The sequence below is a fragment of the Lichenostomus cassidix genome, chromosome 2 (assembly GCF_008360975.1).
Source record: "Lichenostomus cassidix isolate B80296 chromosome 2, HeHo_3.0, whole genome shotgun sequence".
In the NCBI taxonomy this organism is placed as follows: domain Eukaryota; kingdom Metazoa; phylum Chordata; class Aves; order Passeriformes; family Meliphagidae; genus Lichenostomus; species Lichenostomus cassidix.
The window spans coordinates 132,256,452-132,280,102 of record NC_139482.1 but is presented as its reverse complement, the minus strand read 5'-3'; the positions used below and the strand labels follow the sequence as shown (position 1 = coordinate 132,280,102).

General features: G+C 33.8%; 1 protein-coding gene across 13 annotated transcripts in view; it reads right to left on the bottom strand.

Moving 5' to 3' along the window:
- RIMS2 (regulating synaptic membrane exocytosis 2) overlaps positions 1–23,651 on the bottom strand; it is a 448,647-nt gene that overhangs the window by 103,823 nt on the left and 321,173 nt on the right. For 6 of the 13 annotated variants that reach the window (XM_085053372.1, XM_085053374.1, XM_085053383.1 and 3 more), the window contains one exon: positions 2,434–2,466. The exons of the other annotated variants lie outside the window; for them this stretch is intronic. In XM_085053372.1, coding sequence (XP_084909498.1) covers positions 2,434–2,466 — 33 coding nt within the window. The remainder of the gene's footprint in view (positions 1–2,433; positions 2,467–23,651) is intronic. 13 annotated transcript variants of the gene reach the window in all.

The window sequence follows — 23,651 nt, the reverse complement described above, 5'->3', positions numbered from 1 at the left end:
TTTGGCAGGAAGGGGCTCACTTCCATTTGTCCTGGATGGAAATATTTTCCATGAATACATGGGGAAGTGAGCAGACACACATGTCCTCAACAGTTTTCACAATACCTAAACCTATGAAACATATTCATTTGAAAAATATGAAAACCCTGCATCTCAATGCAGGTTTGTGGAAACCCTGCATCACAAAGCTCCTCCTTCACCTAAGAGAAACAGGATTATCATTAAGGATGCTATCAAGTTCTACTGCTGTCAGGTAACATAATTTTTATTAACTTGGCTTTCTGAAGTTGCTTTTGTACTTCAAATATACAGCACAAGTTTGCACACGCTTTCATAAAACTTTTCAATAAGAAATCTATATATTTCTCAAGGAATAAAATTTTCATTTTTACAATTATAGATTATAATACCCAGAAAGAAGAAATGGCAACATTTTCCCTTCTATATAATTGTAACATATTCAGATATTTAGCTTTCACAGCTCTTGGTCTAATAACATCTAAAATCAATAGCTAATCCTTTAATTCACATGGATGTTTGGTAGCATGATAAACAATATGAAAATAATGTCCTGAGAGAACCTGTAAAGGGATAATCATAGACCTACACTTCTTCAAGCAAATTCTAAAAAAATGGGAAAACACTTTGTTATAACGTATGCCTTTGAAATGTCATCCTTGCTTTTTAGCTGTGCTCAAAGCACCTTTTACTGAAATGTGCAACCTATTTTGTTTCTAAGGCAAACATGGAAGAGTACCTGTTTCAAATGTACATCTGAAAATATGTTACTATACACAGAAGAAACTATTTTCTCCTGAGTTTAAGGGCAGTAATAACAACTACTGCAACTGCAGTGCTGAGCATGCTCTTGCATTTGGTTGCTGGACAATTAAAATCATCAGCGACTAATATATTTACTTAACACTGTGAGTTAAGTAGTGTTTTGCAGAAGAACTGCAATGTAAAAAAAAATTAATAATACACAGGTATTACCTACTTATATATGTTCAAGAAACACAGGTGATGAAAATACATGTTTTTTTTCTCATCATTTTAAGGTCTGATTTCTTCCAAGACCAAGAGAGATATGGACTAATTCCATATTCTGATTCAATATATTAATTCAATCAATAATTCAGAGGAAGATTCTTGAATAAAAAGGCCCACAACTTTCCTTTCCTTTTATTATGAACAGACAGGATATGGGTCACCAAATTTAATTTTGTAACAAAAAAGATTCAGAATCACTGCACAGGGACTGGGAATGAATCATAAGCACAAGGTAAGTAAACTCAGTTCTTTCTACAGCATAATTTATTAATTCCTAATAGTAGTGATTTCCAAAAGAGGGAATTCAGAAAACATTGCCTGTTGTCTTCTCTATCCATACTCAACATTTTTCACCCTGTAATTTTAACAATTTCTATCTTGAGATTTGTTTAACATGAAAACTACAGCAAATAACATCTGCAAAATTCTGTAAAAATAATCTATGACTAATTAGAATAACAATAGTATGTAAGGTAATACTGAGCTCTGAAGGAGCCAGTCATAGTAGAGAAAAGACAAAAATATCTCACTAAATATCACCTAAGTTTAATGGACAAGTCAATGTACCCCAAAACTTCTCCAGGTTTTCTAACTTAAATGGCATCCAAATGGCTTCTCTAATTTGTTGGGGTAATATCAGAGTTACAAGAATTTAATTAAAGCTTTTACACAATAATTGTAAAATTTAAATTTTATAGGTGAATTTAATTAACTTAAATGTGGGGAATTTCATTGTTCTACATACCTCAACTGAACAAGCAGGGAAGTGTGAACAAATACTGCATTTTCAGAGCTAGGGTGCCTTGATAGATGTTAGTTCTCTGCCAGTAATATAAAGTACATGGAAAATTCCATAAAATGGCAGATTAAAATTTGTTATAAAAGAAGAAACCATAAGTAATACAAAATTTGAAATAAAAGCCTCATAAACAATACAGCTAAGTTAGAACTCCTTCAGTGTTCTAACTTCTTGCTCTCATACCATCATAACCTTATGTTTTACACTTTTTAGCATGAGAAAAGAGCTTAGTGAGCAGAAGCTCACTAACAACTCTATTTATAATTGAAACAGGTTTTATTAAAACCACTAAATTTGAAATTCCAGTGCATGAAATTTAACTTACTGAAATTATTCAGTTTAACGTCTTAAGGCATAGCATACTTGTCATCAGTTACCTTTTATTGCTTTTTATAGAGTACATAGTTTATCAGTAATAAAAATTACGTGAGTGTCTTAAACTAAAATTCTTGCACCATGACAATATTTTACCAATTTATTGAGGGGGAAGAGAGGGAGAGGTATGTGAGGTGAGCTGTGATAAAATCTATAGAAAAGGTAAAATGAAAAAAATAACACAGAGAAAAGCAGTAGAAGAGACAGACCTGAGTTTGTTCTCCTTGATGATTCCGCTTCTTCTGTGATCACATCGTGTAATGTACAGACATAGACAAAGGAGATGGGCGTGAGAGGATGTATTCAGAAGGTTAAAACTGACACTGAGGGAAAGGGCCAAAAATTGTTTTAGAGAGAAGTCTGCAGAGCAGAGTTAGTAAGTGGAGAAAAAAAAAAAAGACACTAGAAGAAAAAAGAAAGCTGAGAAAGAAGTGGTTAAACTACTGTTGTTGGAAAAGAACAGTAAAGACAGAGTTAGTATAGAAGCTGAGGAAATAATAAAAGTTATAATTGACAGCAAAGTCAATCCTTGCAATGATGCTGAAGAAAAAGCTGGATAGTAAAAGGTATGTTAACTAGAATAAATACTTTTGTTCATGACTGTTCAACTTTTTTAAATGTTATCTACTTGAATGCAAGTATTATTTTTCTCTTTCAAGTACTGAACACTCAGTTTAATGTCACCAATGGGTCTTTTATTATTAGACTTTTCAATTATTAAATTATTGGAATTTATGCTGAACCAAACTTCAGATATCCAAAACAGAAAATAGATTTTTTTTTTCAAATGTATGTACAAGCTCAGACATTTCAGAATCCACATAACACACTCTGGAAAGGACTGCATTGTTGTAACACTCTGCCAAAGGCAAAATTATCAAGACCAAAATGCAGAACGTGAGAAAAGAGAATGTATAGCTATTAACCCTCATGGTCAATTCAGGATACTTTTTCAGAACCAATGTTGCTTTCATCTCACAGAAGTCTAAGTTACTACAAATGCATGCATGCAAGTTAAATGCCAAAGCAACTATCTCAACAGTTACTTTATTATTTCACATTCAAAAGCACAGTGCCATTTCAGACATAGAAAACATCTGAGGGACAGTGCCATGCTCTGTACTGAAAATCTATTTTGTAGCAAAAAAATGGGAGGAATTCACCTTGAAAAGTAATAATAACTACAAAGAACTGTGAAGCCACTGTTGCTAGCAGAACAAATGTTTTCTTCCAAAAATCACCAGAAATAGAAAAAAAATCAGTAAACTTGGTCTAATTTCAACATGCGGTTTGTTAACAAGTTACAAAACACTGCTCAGAAATCATAAACACTGAAGATGCTGGGTAAAAAAGTCCAGAAATTTTTATACACCACAAAAATATCTGTAATTTTATCGGCATTTTACAGTCAATATCAAGATAGCATTGAAAAAATGCAAAATTAAAATAAGCAACATAAATCAATAAAACAAATACAAGAAGAAAGTTTATCCGTTAACCATTGTGCTCTATTCTTAAACAGTTTGATATTATAGCTGGCCGATTATATTTTCATCTACTATCAAATGCCAAGACTGTATCAAAAGTGGTGTAAAAACAAGCATCTTGAAACATACATAATTAGAATGCATTTTTAGGCAATTAAACTTGGTTACAGAATGAACACACATTAGTGCTATATATGAGATTTGTAGTGTGAAAGCATAGCAGCTGTCAGTTTTGACAAAGGTTGCTATATCTTTGTACATTAAAAAAACAATAACAGAGTATAAATATTTTTTATCTGGGCAAGTACAAAGAATTGGAAGAAATACAAATAAGCAAATAGAAAGATCTAATTCTCCATGGTGTATTACCGCTCATATTAGTATAGTATAGCTGCAACTTCTGTAACTACTAAATAAGTATGTAAATCATTATTAGCTATACCAAAACACAGTTAAAAGTATCCAAAATGTTCTGAAAATATTTTATATTACATATGTATAGCCCTGAAGTCAGCACTCCTACTATAGCAAAACCAGTTATTGGTAAGTCTCTATCATGACCCCATTATCTTTGGTTTATTATTTTTAATATTCATAAGAATGAGCAGCTTTGAGGCATATACTGCAGTAATACAAATCCTTCTCTATAAATTTTCAAATATTGAAACACATTATTTCCAAACTTGGAATGTGGTTGCTATGATAATGCAAGGTATTCTAGTAATGTCAGACAGACACAACTGAATATCAAGTAAGTTCTCACTGAATATTTTAAAATCAAATTATCAGTATTTGCATGCATATCTGTCACATATACCAATACTTTTTAAAAACAGCATTTTTAAAACTCCTCATGCAAAGTATTTGTTATGGAAAAAGTTATCAAAGTGGCAGTCAAAAATCATTCTTAATTACAAATACTTTTCAGTTTTAAGTTTTTACATATCAAACATATTAGAAGAATAATTCTAATAGAAGCCAGAGGGAAAAAAAACCGATAATATTTGCCTTCTCACTATGGATACCTGATCAACTGATACCTCACCTGTTGAGATAATAGATTATAATGTTTTTGTATTTATTCATGGAAATAGTAATTAATTAGTAGAAGTTGTGGCATGGTAATGCTACAACTTCTTTCAATTAATGATGATGAGAAGTAGTACTAATAGACTGATAATTTTAAACACAATACCACAATTTTCTCCTGATTAAGAAGCCATGTCATAAATCCCAAACAATAGTTTGAAAATTCTCTGTTTCTGTAGCTTTTATTCTACAAAACAGATCTTTTTGATAGAAATACATTTAAATGCAAGAATAAAACAATGTCATAAATTCTATTAAATTTACATCAAGTCAGTAGGCAATCTTCATTTGTAGAGTTATTGCTTTGTTGTGGAACTAGCATTTGTTTGCATCAATGGTTCATCTCGGTGTATGAAAGTGGTATGTATAAGGCTATTATATACAGATTCAGAAACTAATGGAGATCTCAGCAAATAAACATAAAAAGTAAGGAAAACTTCATGTCTGAAAACCTGCCCCCCCAGATAAGTACCATCCCTTTTATCATGATACAGAACTGTTCATTGTAAGTAATGTCACCCAAAGAAGAGAAGTATTTAAGAGCTCAGTGTTCAAAAAAACTTTACATGGCAAACATGCCCAATTAAAATTCTTAGAGCAGCAGAGGACAGAGCGACATAAGTTACTCTTTTTTTGGGTTTGTTTTTTTTTCCCCTCGAGAGTTTTCTTAATTTCAGTTTTATCTTTTCCTAAGATCCAAAGATCTTTCACAGCAAATATGATCTCAGATTCAAAAAGTCTCATTTCTGGAGACTCTTCACAAAATAAGATATGTAATAGCACAATCAAATAAGCATAATCTTAAAACATGGAAGAGACTCTAAGATAGAAATGCTCCATAGAGCCTGCATGTCCCATAAATATATGCCATTAGTGTGGATGTGATTAGACCTGAAGAATATAATACACTTAACTCTTAGGAAAGATGTCCCCTGACACCATTCAAGCTCTGCAATGCTAAGGGTACAGATACAGAAGAGTAGCTAGAAAGGTTAAAAGCACAAATATTTATTAGCAGAAGATTTAGATGGAAAGGCTATTATACTACATTGAGATGTGAACAGAATCAGTATTTCTTAATATTCTTTAAAAGCATTAAGCCAAAACTAGATACAGAGCCTGTCTGTATTGTTTTAATGAGATAGCCTCCTGCTAGTTAAAGCAATTCTTTATCTTAAAGCATAAACCCATACACTAAAAATCACAGCTATATACTGGATGTATGCTGACATTTTTACTCAAAAATATAGCAAGAAAATACAGGAAAGACTAAAGCAATTCATTTAATTCTGCAATTAACTAATATAGGCTATATGTAATATAAACTATGTAAAAAATAGGTAAAGACAGTAAGTATGAAAAATCTTACTCTTATCAGTAGATAAGGATAGTAGAGAAAAAGGTAGAAAATAACAGAAGAAATTGTAAATATTCTCAATATCATAAACTCCGTAAATCAAATTGAGCCATGTAGACTGCCTAACTTTTTCATAAGTCTCAAGACATAAACTAAATGAAGAATCCAGAAACAGCTTTTATTATTTTGCTTCTCTGAATAAAGTTCACATGGTAATTTTATAAGGAGCAAAGAAGATAAAATAGAAGCACTTCAAAATATTAATGCGCTAGTTACACATTGGATTGGAAATATTATGAATCCTGAAAAGACAATTACCTCTCTCTCTCTGTCCTATCATTACTTTGCCTCTTCCAACCCATTTCTAAACCTATCTCCCTTTTCATAATTTTTAATCTCTCATACATTCAATTCTGACTACAAACTTCTTTTAAAATAAACACAGCTTCATTTTGAATTATTTTTGACTACTGCTTTCACCCTGCAACTGAATGAATGGTAATAGATAAACTAAAATTAGTTTACATTACATTAGAATTATTTCTGAAAGTCTTTGTCTGTGTACAGCCAAGATATAATTCTACTCAGGAGAGAGAAGTAAATATTCCACAGAAAAAAGTAAGCATGATTCCCTTAAATGGAAAGCAAATCTATCCAACTAAAGACTTAACGTTTGCAAGCACACATTACCCTTATATTTTCTGATGCATTTAACCTACCATTGCTACAATTTTACGAAAACTTTGTTTTACTTTCACATGACAGAAATATGTCTTTCCCCAAAATAATTACAAAGAGACTCAAATTATATTTAATTCCATTCTGAGATGTATAAATCCATTTTAACTCTCCTATGTCCTTTTGTTCAATCATATTAACATATGCCAGCACTTTCCCACAGTTCTGTTCTTCAACTGCTCCTTGGAAATCAAAAGTTTCTGTGGCAAAGGCTGGATATTTGATGACACTGCAATGTTCTCAACAGCCAATGGTAATGAAATTATTACAGGATGCTTTCCAGGTAACAGCCAAAAAATCTATTGTCTCTCTCTAGGAAAAACAGGGGAAAGCCAATAGTGTTTTCTTTGCTATGTTATAAAGGCAGATTCTACATTGTCATCTCTGGGTGAAGACAGTTTGCAAAACTCTATTTGGCTTCCATTTCAGATAGTGAGACTGATTGAACACTTGAAAAACAAGTGACAGGGAACAGAAATGAGTATCGCTACCACGGTACCCCAAACTATGTGCTTTTTCCCTTTTAATTACCTTGATGGGTTGAAGAGAGACTAGTGATGATACTGATGAAAATAATTGCTTTTTAAGAAAAACAATATCCTGCCTAACTTAATCTGTATCAGTACAGGACACATTCTCTAGGACACATTCTCTAGGCATAATCTTCTTTTGCAAGTTCTCTTCAGTAATAAAAAAATTCAAAACCATGTGAAATTGCTTGCATGCTGTACTTTTTCTTTTTTTTTTTTTTGCTTTTCTTTTCACCAGCAAATGAAATCTGATTGAAGACTAGAGCTTTATTCACTTTCTTTAAAATACCATCTATTACAGTTCAGAGGCAGGGGTGAATGCTGAAAGTACTTAATAGTCTTAGGTATGAGCAAATAAATATTTCTCATGCTCTTTGATTTAGTGCTGTCCTGAGAATGCAGTACTCTCTGACAGACTGCTGATATCAGCTAAAAGAAAGGCACAGATTCAAAATATGGCTTGAATTTTTATGTTAGCCTTATCTATGATTCTACAGTTTTACCCTTCCAATCCTTCAAAATCTTTGCATAAATACAACTGACTCTTTGAAATATACATAACACTAATTCTGCAAATAGCATCAGAACTTAGAGATTAAAGACACTGTTAAAAAAAAGTTGATTTCTGATATTCACGAAGAGAAATTTTATCAGCATCTTCTATGGAAAAGTCTGAAACATAAGAACCATTGTGCTACTTTATTTAATGACCATAAATTGTCTTCCAACAAATTTGCTAATCCTATTTCTAGTCATGCACATTTCTTGAATATTAATGCTTTAAAGGATACAGTATTACTGTTATTTTTCTGGGTTTTGAAAAAAATATTTTTATTATCTATTTATGTTTTTCTCTACAATTTGCTCACAGATCTGTTCTTCACTCATGGTACTTAGGTAATCAACGCCTATTTGTTCTCATAGATTTTCTTTGCTGTAATCCTGCAATGACTATTTCCATGGGACTGGTTAGGTTAAATTCTTAACAGACAAACTGCACTGAAATGCAGTATAAGGTTTCATAATAGGTCACATTCAGAAACTCATCAACAGATGAAAAGGCCTTCAAAGCAGGGGAACAACAATATGAGGCGTTCCTGTTCCTCCTTGCCTCCATTGCACTGTCTGCACCCAGGGACTTCACTGTTTTCTGTGCAGACAGAGCATTTAAAGCATTCTCAGATGAAAAAAAAGTGCAGTCCTGTGCAGAGGATAAATCCCATATTGGAAAGGTTCAAGGAATTTGAAGCTTCCTGAAGTAGATTCTGCCAGGCTGCATCAACATTAGATCATGGTCATAGATACAATATAGCTCAACATGCAGATATGAGTACAGTGTTCTTTCTTCTAGATGCCCTGACTACTATGCTTGACAAATAACTGTTTGGAATGATATAGGGATGTCTATAGGGAACAGTGTGCCACACAAAGAAGATTATGCCAGTCCTGGAAGTTGCATTGATTACTCCTTGACTCCTACCACTTAAGTACATAGGGCTTTTTGACAAACAGTCAGTTTGGGAAAGTATCTGAGGAATACAGGTATGTGCCCTTTGATGCCCATTTCAGAGTGTTCAGAACCACCTCAGATGTTTCTGCCTCATGTATCATCATCACAAGTGATTATTGATAACGTAAATCTAAACAGAAGTTATGCTCTAATCAGGCATCAGCCCCCACAGAAAGACCTAGGACTGTAGAGTAAAGAACTAAACTTTTGTTCAACTTTGTATCTGCTCTAGACTTTGACAATTGAGACTGTGGCTTTCCAAACCAATTCAGTGTATTCCCTGCAAGCGCTGGAGATCAGTGTTCTATTCCAGATAGAAAAATAGATAAAAATCAGATAAATACTGTTTTAATATACAAACCATTTCTAAAGCAAGAAGTTTTATTGTTCACATTTGACTCTGATTTCTATTATTCTGCCTGGTTTTGTCTTACAGTTATAAGATTTCACTTGTGTTCCAAAATCTAGAACGACCCAAGAGCAGCCATGTAACAAAATATGTCTTCCCTTTCTGAAAAATGGAGAAGGTGTCCCTAAACAACTACTGCTAATAACTATAAATAAATCACCTATCTAGAACCCAGTCCTAAGCCCACCTCAGCTGGGTGATGGAGATAATGTTCCTACTTAGCTACTGTGTAAGGGAAAAGTCTGGGCAGATGTATTATTCTGCCTCTCCCTGGAAAGACAACAGTGCAGATGTGTAGACATTGTATTTTGAATCTGTCATGCAATAGTTAAAACAGCTGGAAAAGAAGATATATCACATTCTGATCCTGATTCTTATGAGCAGTATTTGTTTTACCCTGTAACTTCCTCTGATGCATCAAAAAGTCAGGGAACAGGAAATGCAAGTGCATATCTGGCCTTTATAGCTAGGCTGCCCAGTTCCTAGGTTAGAGTAAAGCCAGGTTTTGCTGGGTTTCTTCAGTTCTGAGTCTTGCACTTTCAGCTGTACAGTAGTTAAGCTTCAGCAAAAAAACTTGAATATTATCAGGATTATATTATTATGTAGGTGAGCCCAGAAGTGATATTACAGTATTAATTTAGGACATTAACAGAGCTGGCCAATCTTGCAAACTTTATTTTGTGTGATGGGGAGAAGTGGTGTTATTAGAGCAAGACAATTAATACACCCAATAGAGAGTTATTTGCAACACAAAACTGAACCTAGGTATTCCTGGAACTGAAAAATCCCCATTCACTTTAGTAGATATGGATCAACCTTTAAATATAGGATGAAATTTGCAATATAAAGATCCCTTACCCTTTTCCTGCTCCTTTCCTTTTCCTTTCCTTCCCTCCACTCCCTACCTTCTCTACTCCTTACAGTGGGCTTGCCCTTTGCAATTGCAGAAATTGATGTGATTAGGACCTTTTATTCTCTGATTCTTAAGACAGAACAATACTATTATTACCATCATCATTATTATTACTAGATTTACTTTTTACTGCTATACAGTTGTAGGAACAAAGATGGCTGAATAATAGAACTTGACACTTAGGGTGAAAGAAAGCTTATGATAGTTTTTAGTTTTAGGAGAAATCCATTCAAGTGCAGAAGGAGGAAAGAAGAGGTTTTTTAGATTTGAGGACTCCAGACATATGAAGATATATACTGCAGCTTGCATAGAATTATTACATTGGAATGTTTCTGCCATGTGTGATGGTGAAAGAATGTTTCAGATTCAACTCTGTAGAAGATGATTTTCCCACCATACATGCAGTAGATACCTTGGTTTGGTCAACTAAACTAAGAATCAGCATAGCTCATACTTGGATTGCTGAGGCTTGCACAAATTATGTTTTTAAGTCACAGCAAAATTCAAAACAAAAAAGCAAACTATGTCTAATATTGTGCCAGAACACTTCTTTTCTAATGCATGTGCATTCTAACACAGTTGTTTACAAAAGCAGATCTATTTTGGCTATTCTAAAACAGAACTAGGTAATCTAAATGGTCTCTACATACTAAAAATTTCACACCAAAGTGAAAAAAATAAGGTACATAAAGCACACACGCATTACAAAAGCATGAAATGTGGTTTTATAGTCTCATGCTTTCATGTGGTTTTCCAAACCCTGACAAACCTGTCTCAGAATGGTGTTTCTTTTTCGGCAATGGTTTGTCATCAGTTATTGTACCATTCACCTTTTTCTGCTGGTCCTCCCATGTAACTTCTAGCATAAACCAAAAACAAAAAAATCAGAAATATTATGTAACTTACATTATAAGACAGCTAATATCATTTGGGACAACTCGATCTAAACAAATGTGTTATCATTAACATTAAAATTTAGATTAGTTCTTAGAGGCCTGTGATGAAGAGATTTAGCACACATCTTAAACATTCTGGAACAGAACATCTTATCTAAAAGTTAGTATCCATGTAACTTGTCAAATATTCTGCTGTCTTCAATATTTAACAATTGGTATAAAAAACAGGGGTTTGTTTATGCAATAATTTGGTCCATTTTTAAAAGCTAGTGCTCTACATTCGGTAGCTTCTTACATGATCTTTGGGTTTCTGTAAATTATAAAAGAAGTTAGAAATGTATTGGTAAAAAAGTCTTTGCAAAGGTATAATTAATAAAAATAACCAACCAAACAAAACAAATTAACAAAAAAACCCCAAACCCTAAACAAGCAACCATGCATGTTTGCATTAAGTTGAAAAAGTGTTTATAACAATTAATTCTTAAACCAAAACTGACAGATTTACTTTCAAAAGCTGGAATTCGATTTAAAATGAGGTTTTAATTTGGGCAGATTAAACTCTTCAATAAGAACTCTCACACCAGTTATGGATCCTATGTCTGAAATTGACATTTCTGATCTAACTGCTTCGGAAAAGAGTTATAGATAGAAAGATGTACACTGCTCCACAGAACCACATTCTCTAGACTTGCAGGATGTTAGTCTTTCTGAGGTTGTCAAATATTTTTTTTACACTTGTATTCTCTATCTTCTAACAAACTTGGTAGTTAGTAGAAATATTATCAGTTAACACCTTTTGGAATCTCATGCCAAAACCAAATCTACACCAATCAACAGGACAGATTCAATAGTCTAAACTCCATTTTTGCTTTGGGCCATTAAGAATGTGCTTATTTTGCTGATCCCATGAAGTGCAAAGCTCCTCACAACCATTGCCCACAGACGTTATCACTTTTATGGTTGGAAATAGCCAGTGATGGAGAATAATATGACAGATATAGAAAACATTTTAAATCTTATAAATTAAAGAAAAATTGACATAAAGTGATTTTAGCTGATGACTTCATTATTATTTTCATTTTTAAAGAAGACTGATGGATATCCAGCACTCAAAATGTAAACGTGTGAAAATGCTATCTGTAGGCATCCTGCAGCCTTCTTCTCTGTGGCTGTTGTTGGTCCATGACAGGCTGCTGTCCCATAAAAAGCTGCTTTAATTTTTGAAACTAATGGAAATGTAGGTTTTAAGTAGTGCATCAAAAAAATTGTCACCATAATGATTTCATGACACCACAGATAGGTATGCTGAAAGGGACTCTATCATCTTTGAAGTACAATGTGTAGTAAGTACTAAATTAGAAATTTCAAACGCAACATTCTGTTACCAAACTGTGGAAATAAAATCTTATTATGATTCTTCCCAACAAACATTTGATTCTTTCTTTTTCTCTATGAATAAACACAGTTTGCAATAAAATATCTACTGATGTAATTTGTCCTTTCTTTTTCTCAAAGGAGTCCAGAAGTGTCTTCTAAACTAGCAAATAAAAAAATTCAATGACCTTAGTTAAACTACTTTTGAATTTAAGGAGTAGTCACTGCTAGCAAAAAAAATACCATTAACTGTAATTTAGGCCAAATCATGGAGATGATACTTAGAATAAGATAAAAAGTAGGCATACAGTAATCTAAATCAGAGGAATTTTTCATGATACATAACAAATAATCTAAATATTGAAGAATATCAGGAAGCCCAGTGATCTCCATGCTTGTTTTTTTCAAATTTTAGAAGACTCTCTTTCTCTGACTCTAGGTCAGAGTCCTTTTCAGAACTCATGATTTAGTTCTGAACCTAGAAATTGTAGCTGGCTCAGTCACCAAAACCACTTACTATAGCAAAGCTCCCTATCAAAAGAAAAGCTTTACTAAGCCTTGATAAGTCTTTGAGAACTAAGTATCTAGAAAATAGTTAACCCACTTGGTAACACTCTATAACACTTGAATTCACAAGAGTGAGGAAATAAAAATTAAGTAAAAATATAACTATTTGAATAAATAGTTTTGCTGCATGCTAACCTTGAAAAGAAAGAAAGATATATAAAGCAAGACAGGCTACTATATGTTTTTAAGGAAAGTGATAGCATGAGCATGCAAACACTTTCAGAAAAGGTTCCAATGACCTCTTTTCCATAGCTTCAGTTATTCTTATGGCATATCAGCATAAATTCAAATGGCTATTTAGTTTTATCAGCAGTTAAGTACAACGTTTAGATGGAGTATATGTGTTTTGGCACTACTCCAGATCAAGTGAAAAGTTTCACTGTCTTCTAGAACATTGCAAGGATTTGATAGGTGCCCTGATGCAGATTTTTCCCATCAGTATGAAATGTACAATCTTCAGATGCAGTTGTTTCATTAGACTGCGCTGTTGCACCTAAACCTGGGTGTCAACTACCCTTTATTTGAAACATTTTTATACATTTTCTCTTTTACTGGAATTTGTCCTTTTTAAAATAAATCTACTTCAGCTCTTATCTTCATTTCAGCACCTAAAATTTCTGGGAACCAATTTTTATAAGTGCATTTATAGTTTTAGACTTTTGATTAGGTTATCATAAAGTCTTCACTTTTCCATTAGGACATACTTAATTTAGTCATCTTTTTTCCTGCAAATGAAAAGTACTCAGAACTCTTTTCTATTTTTAATTTTAGATGATGAATGCTCAGAAAGAAATTATGTTATTAATAATATATGGTGACAACTACCGCAAAAATAAGTCAAAAGTGGATTTGGCTAGTGCTTCTTAAACCAAAGCAGCACAATAAGAAGTTATTAAAACTGTGGGATAAATTGTCAAAAGCTGAGAAACTGTTTTGAATCAGATACTCAAGATCTCTAATTCATGCATTAAGAATACAAGAAGAAGAATTAATTAAAGCTAAATTCATTACATACAATTTTTACTTTACAAAACAAAGTCCCTAAGAAAATTAAAGAGACATCAGTCTCTAGAGTTCACACAGAGAGAAATATTCTCAGCTGTGTCAAACCTCTACTAGGGGAAAGCAAATGGCTTCCAATCATGATGTATGAATCGTCCCAGATATACTAAATTGTATCTGGAATGAATCCAGTCCCACCTTGCACAACCAGCATGCTGCTAATGGCATCAAGGCCAGCTTGAAGTAACACAAAGTCAGCAATCAAGATTTTATGCCAGATTGCTGATGCTCCTACACCAGAGAAACCTTCAGGTGCCTCATTGAAACAGTGTTGATGCTTCCCTACCCTGATATAACAGGAACTAGACTCATCCAATACCTCAAAACAAGTAAGAACATATATAGTCTTTTTCTGACAAATACAGAGCAAGACCTCCTGCTTCCCCAGGTTACATTCCACAGACAACCCAAGGACATAATTTTTAAGCTTCCTCTTTTGTCACAATAACAGTTTATCTACATTTTTTTCTCCATACACCAGAAGAATATTTAACAGAATGTTTCTGTGCCTTAGCAAGCCAGGCATTTATCTGACACATGATGATCTGTCTTTCCTTCAAATCTCAAATGCCTCTGAGAACATTGCCCTGACAACTGGCAAGGTGTGGACAATATAAAGGCAGGGACACACACACATACACACACACATACACACACACATACATACATACATACATACATATGCCCCTCACATGAAAATAGTTTGCAACTTAGTGCCGAATCAACAAATGAATGCCAAGAAATGTTATAAAATTTTAAAATAAAGAAATTGTTCATAAGTGCCTTATATCATGGGTTTTAATGAATACAGTGTTCCAATAACATTTCTGACATATCTTAGTTATTTATTGTTTTGATTTTCTATACTGAACTACATCCACATTCTGCAAAGTAAAGAAAAAACAAGAAAAAAACCCCCAAAACCCCAAACCCTGAGCTTTATTTCCTGAGGCTGCAGTTGGAATACATGAAACGAATTTTAATATATATCATCAGGTAAGTAATATAACATACTGCAACATATATAAATTTTATATTATTGTTATTGGTATTCAAATATGATACTGCACTGTAGGTTATTCCTTCCTCCAGAAATGTTTTCTTCAAGTTGACTCCAAGTCTATATTAATTATTTGTAGTTGTAAATCACTTAAGTCTAGTCCAGTAGCAATCTCTTCTCATCATACTCTGCACTTGAAAATTCCATCAATTGTATTTTAAATTTATATTTAAAAGGTTTTATTAGTGTATTTCTCTACATGGGGAATAAATTGGTTGTAATCTTCTATTGCTTATCTTTATGAAAAATTGTAGATATACTCAAGCAAGGTCTGAGAGAGCACTTGTTGAAATAATAATCAGTTAAGTCATAGCCTACCTTTGGCTAAAAGTCAGAGTATCAGGTTGCTACTTTTATAAATATACTAGAGATGCAAAACATGAAGAGATACGAGAAAAAATTTAATACTCCAAATTGCTAAGAAGAAAAGACAGTTAGTTAATGGTACATTAAAAGTGTACATTATTATTTAGTAAAGTATACTTAAATAACACGAAATAAACATACTATGTGTAAGCCACTATCAAGGCTTTTTTGCACTACCATTGGAGCATGGGAAGGATTTACTTGTTTCGTATTTTTCACGTTTTTAAAATATGGCAGTTTTGCTCCCTCTTCTGGTTATGTGCCTGAAACACGCCGGGCTGTGTGAGATGGGTGCGGCAGAGCAAGCCTGTTACCCACATCCCTGGAACATCTGGGAAGAATGTTCTTGGTTAGATAAGCACCTCGGGTTTGCTTTGGCAGGACTGATTTAAAAAGGAAGAAACAGTGCAGAAAACCTATGAGGGAGATGAAGCCACCATGCAAAGATACCATTGCTGTTCATGTAGATTCAAGTGATAGGAGACTGGGGATCCAGCACCCTGGATAAGCTGTACTACACACTTGTCCTACTTCTATCCCTTTCCCCCAGATCCATACCTGGCCTACTGAACACCAGACATGGACTAGATGGATTTTTAGTCAGGGCTGGTATGGCTATCCTCATACTGCTGCAACAGGTAAACACAAGCAAAATCAAAACATCTACAGAACTTAATGAATAATTAATTCAAGCAAAGAAAATTACAAGTAATGTCCAAAATAAACGTGGAGCAAAGTACAAGCTTCTGCTCTACGCCTCTCTTCCACAGCGTCTCCTCAGTTTGCATTTCCATTCCCTGAGTGTCAGGGAATACTCTGTGCATGCAAGGAAATGTGAACAGCCTACAAATTCACTCTGTAGAATGCAGAAGGTAAGGTTTAGTTTGATATAGGGTTTGGGATTTCTTTTTCCATGTGACTTTTTATTTATTTTGAAAGGTGCAATCCTATAGCAAGTCTTCAACCATTTTCTAAGCAGAAAGATAATTTTTTACTATATGTTTATATATCTCTCACAAACACACACACACACACAAAAGCTCTGCAAGCAATCTACCCTTCTTAAATGCAGCTAAGATTGGAGCTAACATTGGTACCATTCTAAGCTGTTAAAAAATCATTCTGTTCACAAAAGGGTTCTGAAACTAAGCTAGCAGTTTCAAGCACTAATACCAACCAATAAAGAAAATACAATAAATGACTTAAAGATGAAAAAATATAGATTTTTTTCTTCATAAAGCTCTAGGTTTTTCTGAATATCAATTACTACTATTTAATAAAATGTTTTCTTATTGCTCAATTTTACACGCAAATTCTACATGCATCTTTACATGCAAATACTGTCCACACCAAAATGCCTGTTTTATTTTTCTGCATTACTTCTGCAACATTAGATTAGTAACCAAACTTTGTTTGACTAGCAGACAAAATGACATCCCATTGTCACATACCAGTCTTAGAAAGGCTACATGGTATTGTGATATAGTTTTGAAAGGTGCAAAGTCAAACTTTTTATAAGTTCAATTTGAAGGTATTTATGGACAAGTTAGTAGCTATACTCTTCCTCATCTGTAATATTTCCCTGGTAGTTTTAGAGTTAAATTTGTAAAATAGCCACCTATGTGATAAGGAATTTCAACAGCATGTAGGTCCTTCATGCTGGAGCATCTTACTGGTACTTTACTTTGACTAGTTTGTGCTGTGTTTTTTTTTAAATTTCACTCTTTTCCCAGCGTGCAGGTTGCAGTTATGTGCCTGCCTACCACAAGCATAATCTGAATAGGTCTATACTTTATTTAAACTTTACTTTGCTTGAACGAGAATTTAAAATGTCATATTTCTTCAGGTGCTCATAACTCATATAGGAATATGTTAAGTATTCTCACAGCACACATAAAACTCATTCAGTATAATTTATCATGCAAAATTCAGTAGCTGTTGTGGTCTCAGTGAGGTCTAGAGTCAGTGAGCCAGATTAACACAGGAGACTCACAGCAGTCATGTTCAGTAGTTCAGGCACAGTGTGGGCCCCATTTCCACAAATCCAAATGGTCTTAGATGGAAGAAGATTCTTGGGTCAGCCATCAGTATTACAGTGCCCTCTGGCATGACAGGAACATGCTTGTTTTTCAAAACAGTGTATTTGTACACTACCTCTGCAAGTCAGTTAAGCAGGTCCATCTGTCATCACTTCTTTGACTGGAGTGCTTTTATTCTGCCTAGTTTGCCCTTCAGTCACCTAAATTCCTTAGATTGGGTCTAAACTGTGCAACAGATATGGAATACACATACTTTCAGATCTATTCCTTCAGGCATCCAGAGTGCTCACAGAGTGGTGGGGCTCCTGTGCACGTGGAGACCAGAGTGCACTGAAAGGGCAGGACTCAGAGAGCTGGAAGTATATAGGGAAGTCTTTATATAAACTCAAGACACAAGTATGTTCCAGACACTTCTCAGTGTGGGACATGAGAACTGGAAAGCATTCCTGATTCCTGTAATATAGACAAACCTTTGGTATAATCCTACAAAATATTCTAAAGAGTGAGGGAATATGAAACACTTAAAATTTTGCTTTGGCAACTGCATCATCTTCTATGCACCCCAAATCAAGATAGTAAAGGGCAGAATTACCTGGATACTTTTCTCAAAAACTCAAACTATCAAAAGATGCCATACAAAATACATAAATGAGAAATGTAAAAGACCTGAGGAAAATTGGAAAGGGATAACACTTTTGGTAATAAATATTTGAAATTGAATATTAGGCACTGATCATTCTTTTGGAGTATAAGACCTCTGCAGAAGAAACTTCTAAACATAAAATGGACACTATAGAGAACTTAATGAAAGTATGAAAAAAACTACCTTAAATACAGCTTAGTAGTATTTAGTTTATTGTGCAATGTACATCTTTCAGGCTCTGTAAGTGTATAAAATGTTGGTTTGTTGAAGTAGTGGAAGATAAACCACGAACAAAATCAACTTTAGTCTGACTAAATCACTCCTTGTTGCTTTCTTAGCTTTGTAAAGTCAGTGGCAAATGCCTCCAACTTTACTATGACTGCAATTTAGATCATAGAAGTATGACACTGAACTCTCTGGTAAGTAGCATGGATTACAGTTTCATAAGCAGACTCCCAGCATTTGAATTCTTTCAGGACTATGCCAGCACAGCCATCAGAGCACACAAGGTGACCCTTTGCACTGCTCTGACAGGCTGGTGAAATGGCATCTTCTCTGCAAAGGCATATCATGTGGTCTTGCCTACACTGGATAATAAGAGACATATTTAAAACAGTGTGGTTTTCCTTCCCAAACAATGAACTAGCACAGGCAAAACAGAGTCTCTGCTCTCCTGATAGCTGTACTACCTCTGCTAAATTGCTTTAGGGAATAGACAGCTAGGAATGGTCCACAAGAATGTAACTGGGCCTATACCCCATGTAGGTTCCTGGTAGAGATGGTAAGAGTGAATACCCAAATTTTAATAAATCCAAGACACTACCTAGTTAATATTTCATTCACTGGCAGAAGACATCAATGACACAAAGTCTAAATGTAGTAAGGTCTTAGAAGTACATGGAAAAGTAGCAGCATATTTCTTCAAAATTATCAAAGCAATTTCAAGTATGAACTCGAATAACACTTCAAAGTAAGCTGTGGTTGTTCATTGCAACTTTCTTGTTCTATTTTTTAGATAAGAAGCCTAAATCTCCATGTTAACATTTCAGTACTTTGAATTAAGCCTATTTCTACAGCATTTGAAAGAGAACATCAAACATAATACAAACTAGACAATAGAAATGATTGCTAATAACATAAGCTTTTCTCTACCAGTATATGATAATTAAAATCATTGGGTTTTGCTAGTCACATTAAAATGTGCCAAGCTTGTAAAATATATAGCCAAGCAATGTAAAAGAATATAGACCTAGTAAAAAGTGGAAGACAATGCAATTTTGCAGGTGCCTGCAAATCGTACTTGGCCTCTTAGAGCAAGGCAGACTAGGAATTCCAAAATGAGACAAAATACAGAAACTACCCCCTTATCTCTACATAGCCAACAGGATTCCCTATCTGCCTAGTGTAACCTACATCTTCAGTACTACAGTTAGCTGTAAAAATATAAAAATACGGAGCTTTGATTCCAAGAAATAATTTTAAACCATAGTTGAAAATAATTATACTCAGGAAGTGAAACAACACACTGAAATTGAACATATGTGAATTTACTAATTTTGAGCTAATAGAACTAAGCAACACACATACATGCAGCACAAAAGAAATGAAATTTCTCAAGCACCCATAATTCAAAAGCAATATCATAATCAACTTGCCTTTTCGCCCATTAACAGGTGGGGTTTGATGTTTTTCCTCACAGTCTTTACAACATTAAAAACAGACAATGAAGATTAACAATTGGAATAGCTAATATGATGAACAATGTAACTATAAGCACACACAAATATGTTGCAAGCTATGTGAGCAAAAATCCATGCACTACACTTGAGTTACTACAAAACACACAGTGAAGAACATACAATACACACACCACTGAACACCACAGAGACAGAACCATAACAAAAGCAATAAAAAGGTGAACTGCATTATAACGAAAAACGCGAAGGCAAAGATGCTAAAATAACTTTGGATGCCTAAGAGAGAACTAAAATTTAAAAAAAAGTAAAAACTTTTTCCACCTCTGAAATAATGATATGACTATAGCATCCAGAGTTTTGAACAACTAATGAGCCCTGTCGCAGCAATTATTCCTGACTTGTTTTTGTACAAGAAAATAGTAATCCATATTTTCTTCTGTTAAATAACAATGGGAATAAGATTCAGGGCACAGGGTTAAGGCACTTACACTTTAAAGCAGCATTTAGCATTTTGGGCATACATTTGTATGCTAGTAATTTTTCCTATCAGCTAGTGCTAAATGTGTTTCTTGCTCAGCTCATTTTTTTTTTTTTTTTTTTTGCACCACACTTCCACCACTTTCGGCAATTATTAACAATTAATTATGGACAACAGAATTTAACTTATCAACAAGGCATGTAAATGCAAATGTATGCATTTATGATTCCTCCTTTGAAAAAGAAACTGAAGAACAGAGAAATTATTGAAAAGAAATCTTTAGATCTCTGCATATCTTTGAACCTGTACAGGCTGTTTCCTGAAACTAAAAGTTAAAGTTTTATGTTTTAATCACATGGTATTTGAGTTGAAAAAAGTATTTGCATCTGATTGATTTGATCATGAGCTATCAGTTGTCATCACACTACCAAATGAATTGTCTTCCAAGCAGGATGAAGGACATTATACAAAATAATCAAAGTAACTCTATGTAATGCAGTTGCCTACTACTTTTGTCCAGCATCAGTCTGCTTACGGAAACTAAGGGGAAAAAAATTGTCATGATAAAAAAGAATTTACTTCCCTGCTTGTAAAAATTATCAATGCTAAGTACAGTGTACCACATCTAAGAAGTATCCACCCAGATCTGCCAAGTCTATTACTTGAGCATAATGACTGAGTATTTTCATAAAAAAATAAAAAGAGTAAAATAGTTGGGTATTCTTTTTCATATTGAATTATTTCAAGCATTAAACCGGCAAATAAACTATGTTACAATGACTTTGTTTGTGTTTTTCTTTTGTGAAATAATATAAATATTCTTTGGGTTTTTATTTTTAATATATTTACAAGCTTGCTGGTAAAGCTTCCCTATATACACAGGGGAAAACATATCTAAAGGAGATAGGCACTTGTGGTCAGACAGACCTGCCTCGACCTCTGACTCCTGAACTCCAGTACGCTTGTTTTCTTCGTCTCCTGCTGCATTTGTATAAGCAAGGTATGACAGAGGGGAAAAAAGCAAGACAAAAACATGCATGCTTTGTTACAAGCTGTTCAAATAAAAGACAAACATCAAAGAAAAGACATTCACAATAACATACAAACCCTCAGTCTGTGGCAGAAAGACTTTATCTTTTTAGCAAATCAAAGATCAAATAAATTGTTATGCTATTTTTCATTTATATCTCTAGTTTACTCGAATGAAATCTGTCTACAAGTAATGATGCTCATATGCAGCCCTTAATGTTCCTTGTTGCCACTTTTTTATTAAATTTTTAAGCATTGGAAAGCAGACAATAAGTACCAAAGTAGAGAAAACAGACAGATATTGGTAGATAATTAGTTTAAATCTTCTGCTTGTTTTTGATTTAGTTTTCCTAGGAATAAAGTCCAAGCCTCCATTCTCAAACAGTCTATATAAAATTGTATGTAAATCATAAGCTAGTGGACATACCCAGTACCTTAAAAAGTGCAGAAGAAAAAAGGAAATGCTTTTTCAGCTTGGAAAAAAAATATCCTCAATTTGCCATATAATATGCTTTTTACCTGGATTTCAGAGTAGTTAGAATGCAGAAAGAAAGACACTTTTCCACCAGTATCTACAGTTGCCTAGAGCATATTTAAATAATAGAGAATACTGAAATAGTTGGGAACAACTATTTCAGTAATAGAAAATATCATTAATGATGAGAAACACAAATATATTTTTAATATCATTAATAAAGAGACACAACTTTCTTTTTTGAAAAGCTTATGAGGGTAACAACACTAATGATATTGAAGAGTGTCAAACAATAACTGATATACCAAGTGCCTGCTTTAATTTAAATGACAGTTATTTATTAAACAGCTTTGATGTGAGGCAATATAGTGTAGTTTTTCAAGGTTCAGATGTTGATTGCTTATCGATTTTTCATGTTCTCTGTTCCCAGAATTCTCTCTAGTTCTCTCATTACTTGAGTATGTTTATGTGCAATTAAATAGCTCATCGAATTACTTGACTTCAGGTTTGGCTTGCAGGTAATAGTAATTTTAAAATTACTTGTTCTACCAGGTTATTGTTAATAGAGAAATTCAGGCTATAATCAAACCAGTGCAATGGAAATTAATCTCTTCTTAGATTTCTGCTCTACAATTCTGTGATAAAACCATGACATTTAAAAGCCATTGAAATCATGACACTGAAAAGTCCAATTAAAATATTCAGCAAGGATATCATCTATACAGTCAACCTTCGCTCACAGAAAAAAATATATAAAAGATGTGCCTAAGACTCTAAAAAAATCAATTTCAGAAGAATTGAATTAAAATGTTTTTGGCATGTTGGTACCCTGAAAGATAACGAACAATGGCTGTCATGAGCACAGCTGTATGACTTCTCAGTCATTTTCTTTTATGCCCTTTGAAGTCTTGGACCTAGACAGTAAAATCTTCAAATTTCATAAAGATGTTTAATTTCTCCTTTTGCCAATCCAAGAGAAAATTACAATCTATGACTTCCCTTGAAAGGTCAGAACATTTCAAGTAGGCACTTTAAACTCCAGGTTATAGGTGTGTTCAAGTTTTTCTATGGAAATTGTACCAATGCAAATAAAATATTTTAATGTTTTTCAAAGGCTGAGGAATCTGCCGTCTCTCAGGAGAGTGAACTACACATCCACAATTAAAACCCAAAAGTGTATTTTTGCAAATTCCTAGTTGAAATCAAAACCCCACAGTAGATTCAGGAAGCATCCTAAGGAAGGCTTGTTACTGATGTTAGCTAACCTATTCTGTTTACTTTGCTGTCAAGCACACAAAATGCAAATTACACTGTGCAGGCATGAATGTTTCTAGCAACATACAGCCAGTACTACAGAAATATCCACACAAACAAAGGATGGGTGCAAAGCTATGTACGTTCATTTTTTAGACTGCTATGTTTGCCTAAGTCATCAAGTTCGTAGCCAAGCTGAAGGTAATCTAAGCTCCTATCCCATACTTTATACATGATAAATCATTTTTATAAAACAAAATACCCATATGCCATGTATTTTTAAAATCCCACAAAATCATGGCTGATAGAGTATGATAGAATCATGACCAGTCTTAATACAAGTTCTCTGCAATTGTATTTTTACCATCTTTCTCTGTCTCCCATCAAACGAAGGTAAGGCTCTGGAAAGCACACAATAAAATTCCTTTTCATTTTGCAAAACTATATCTCATTT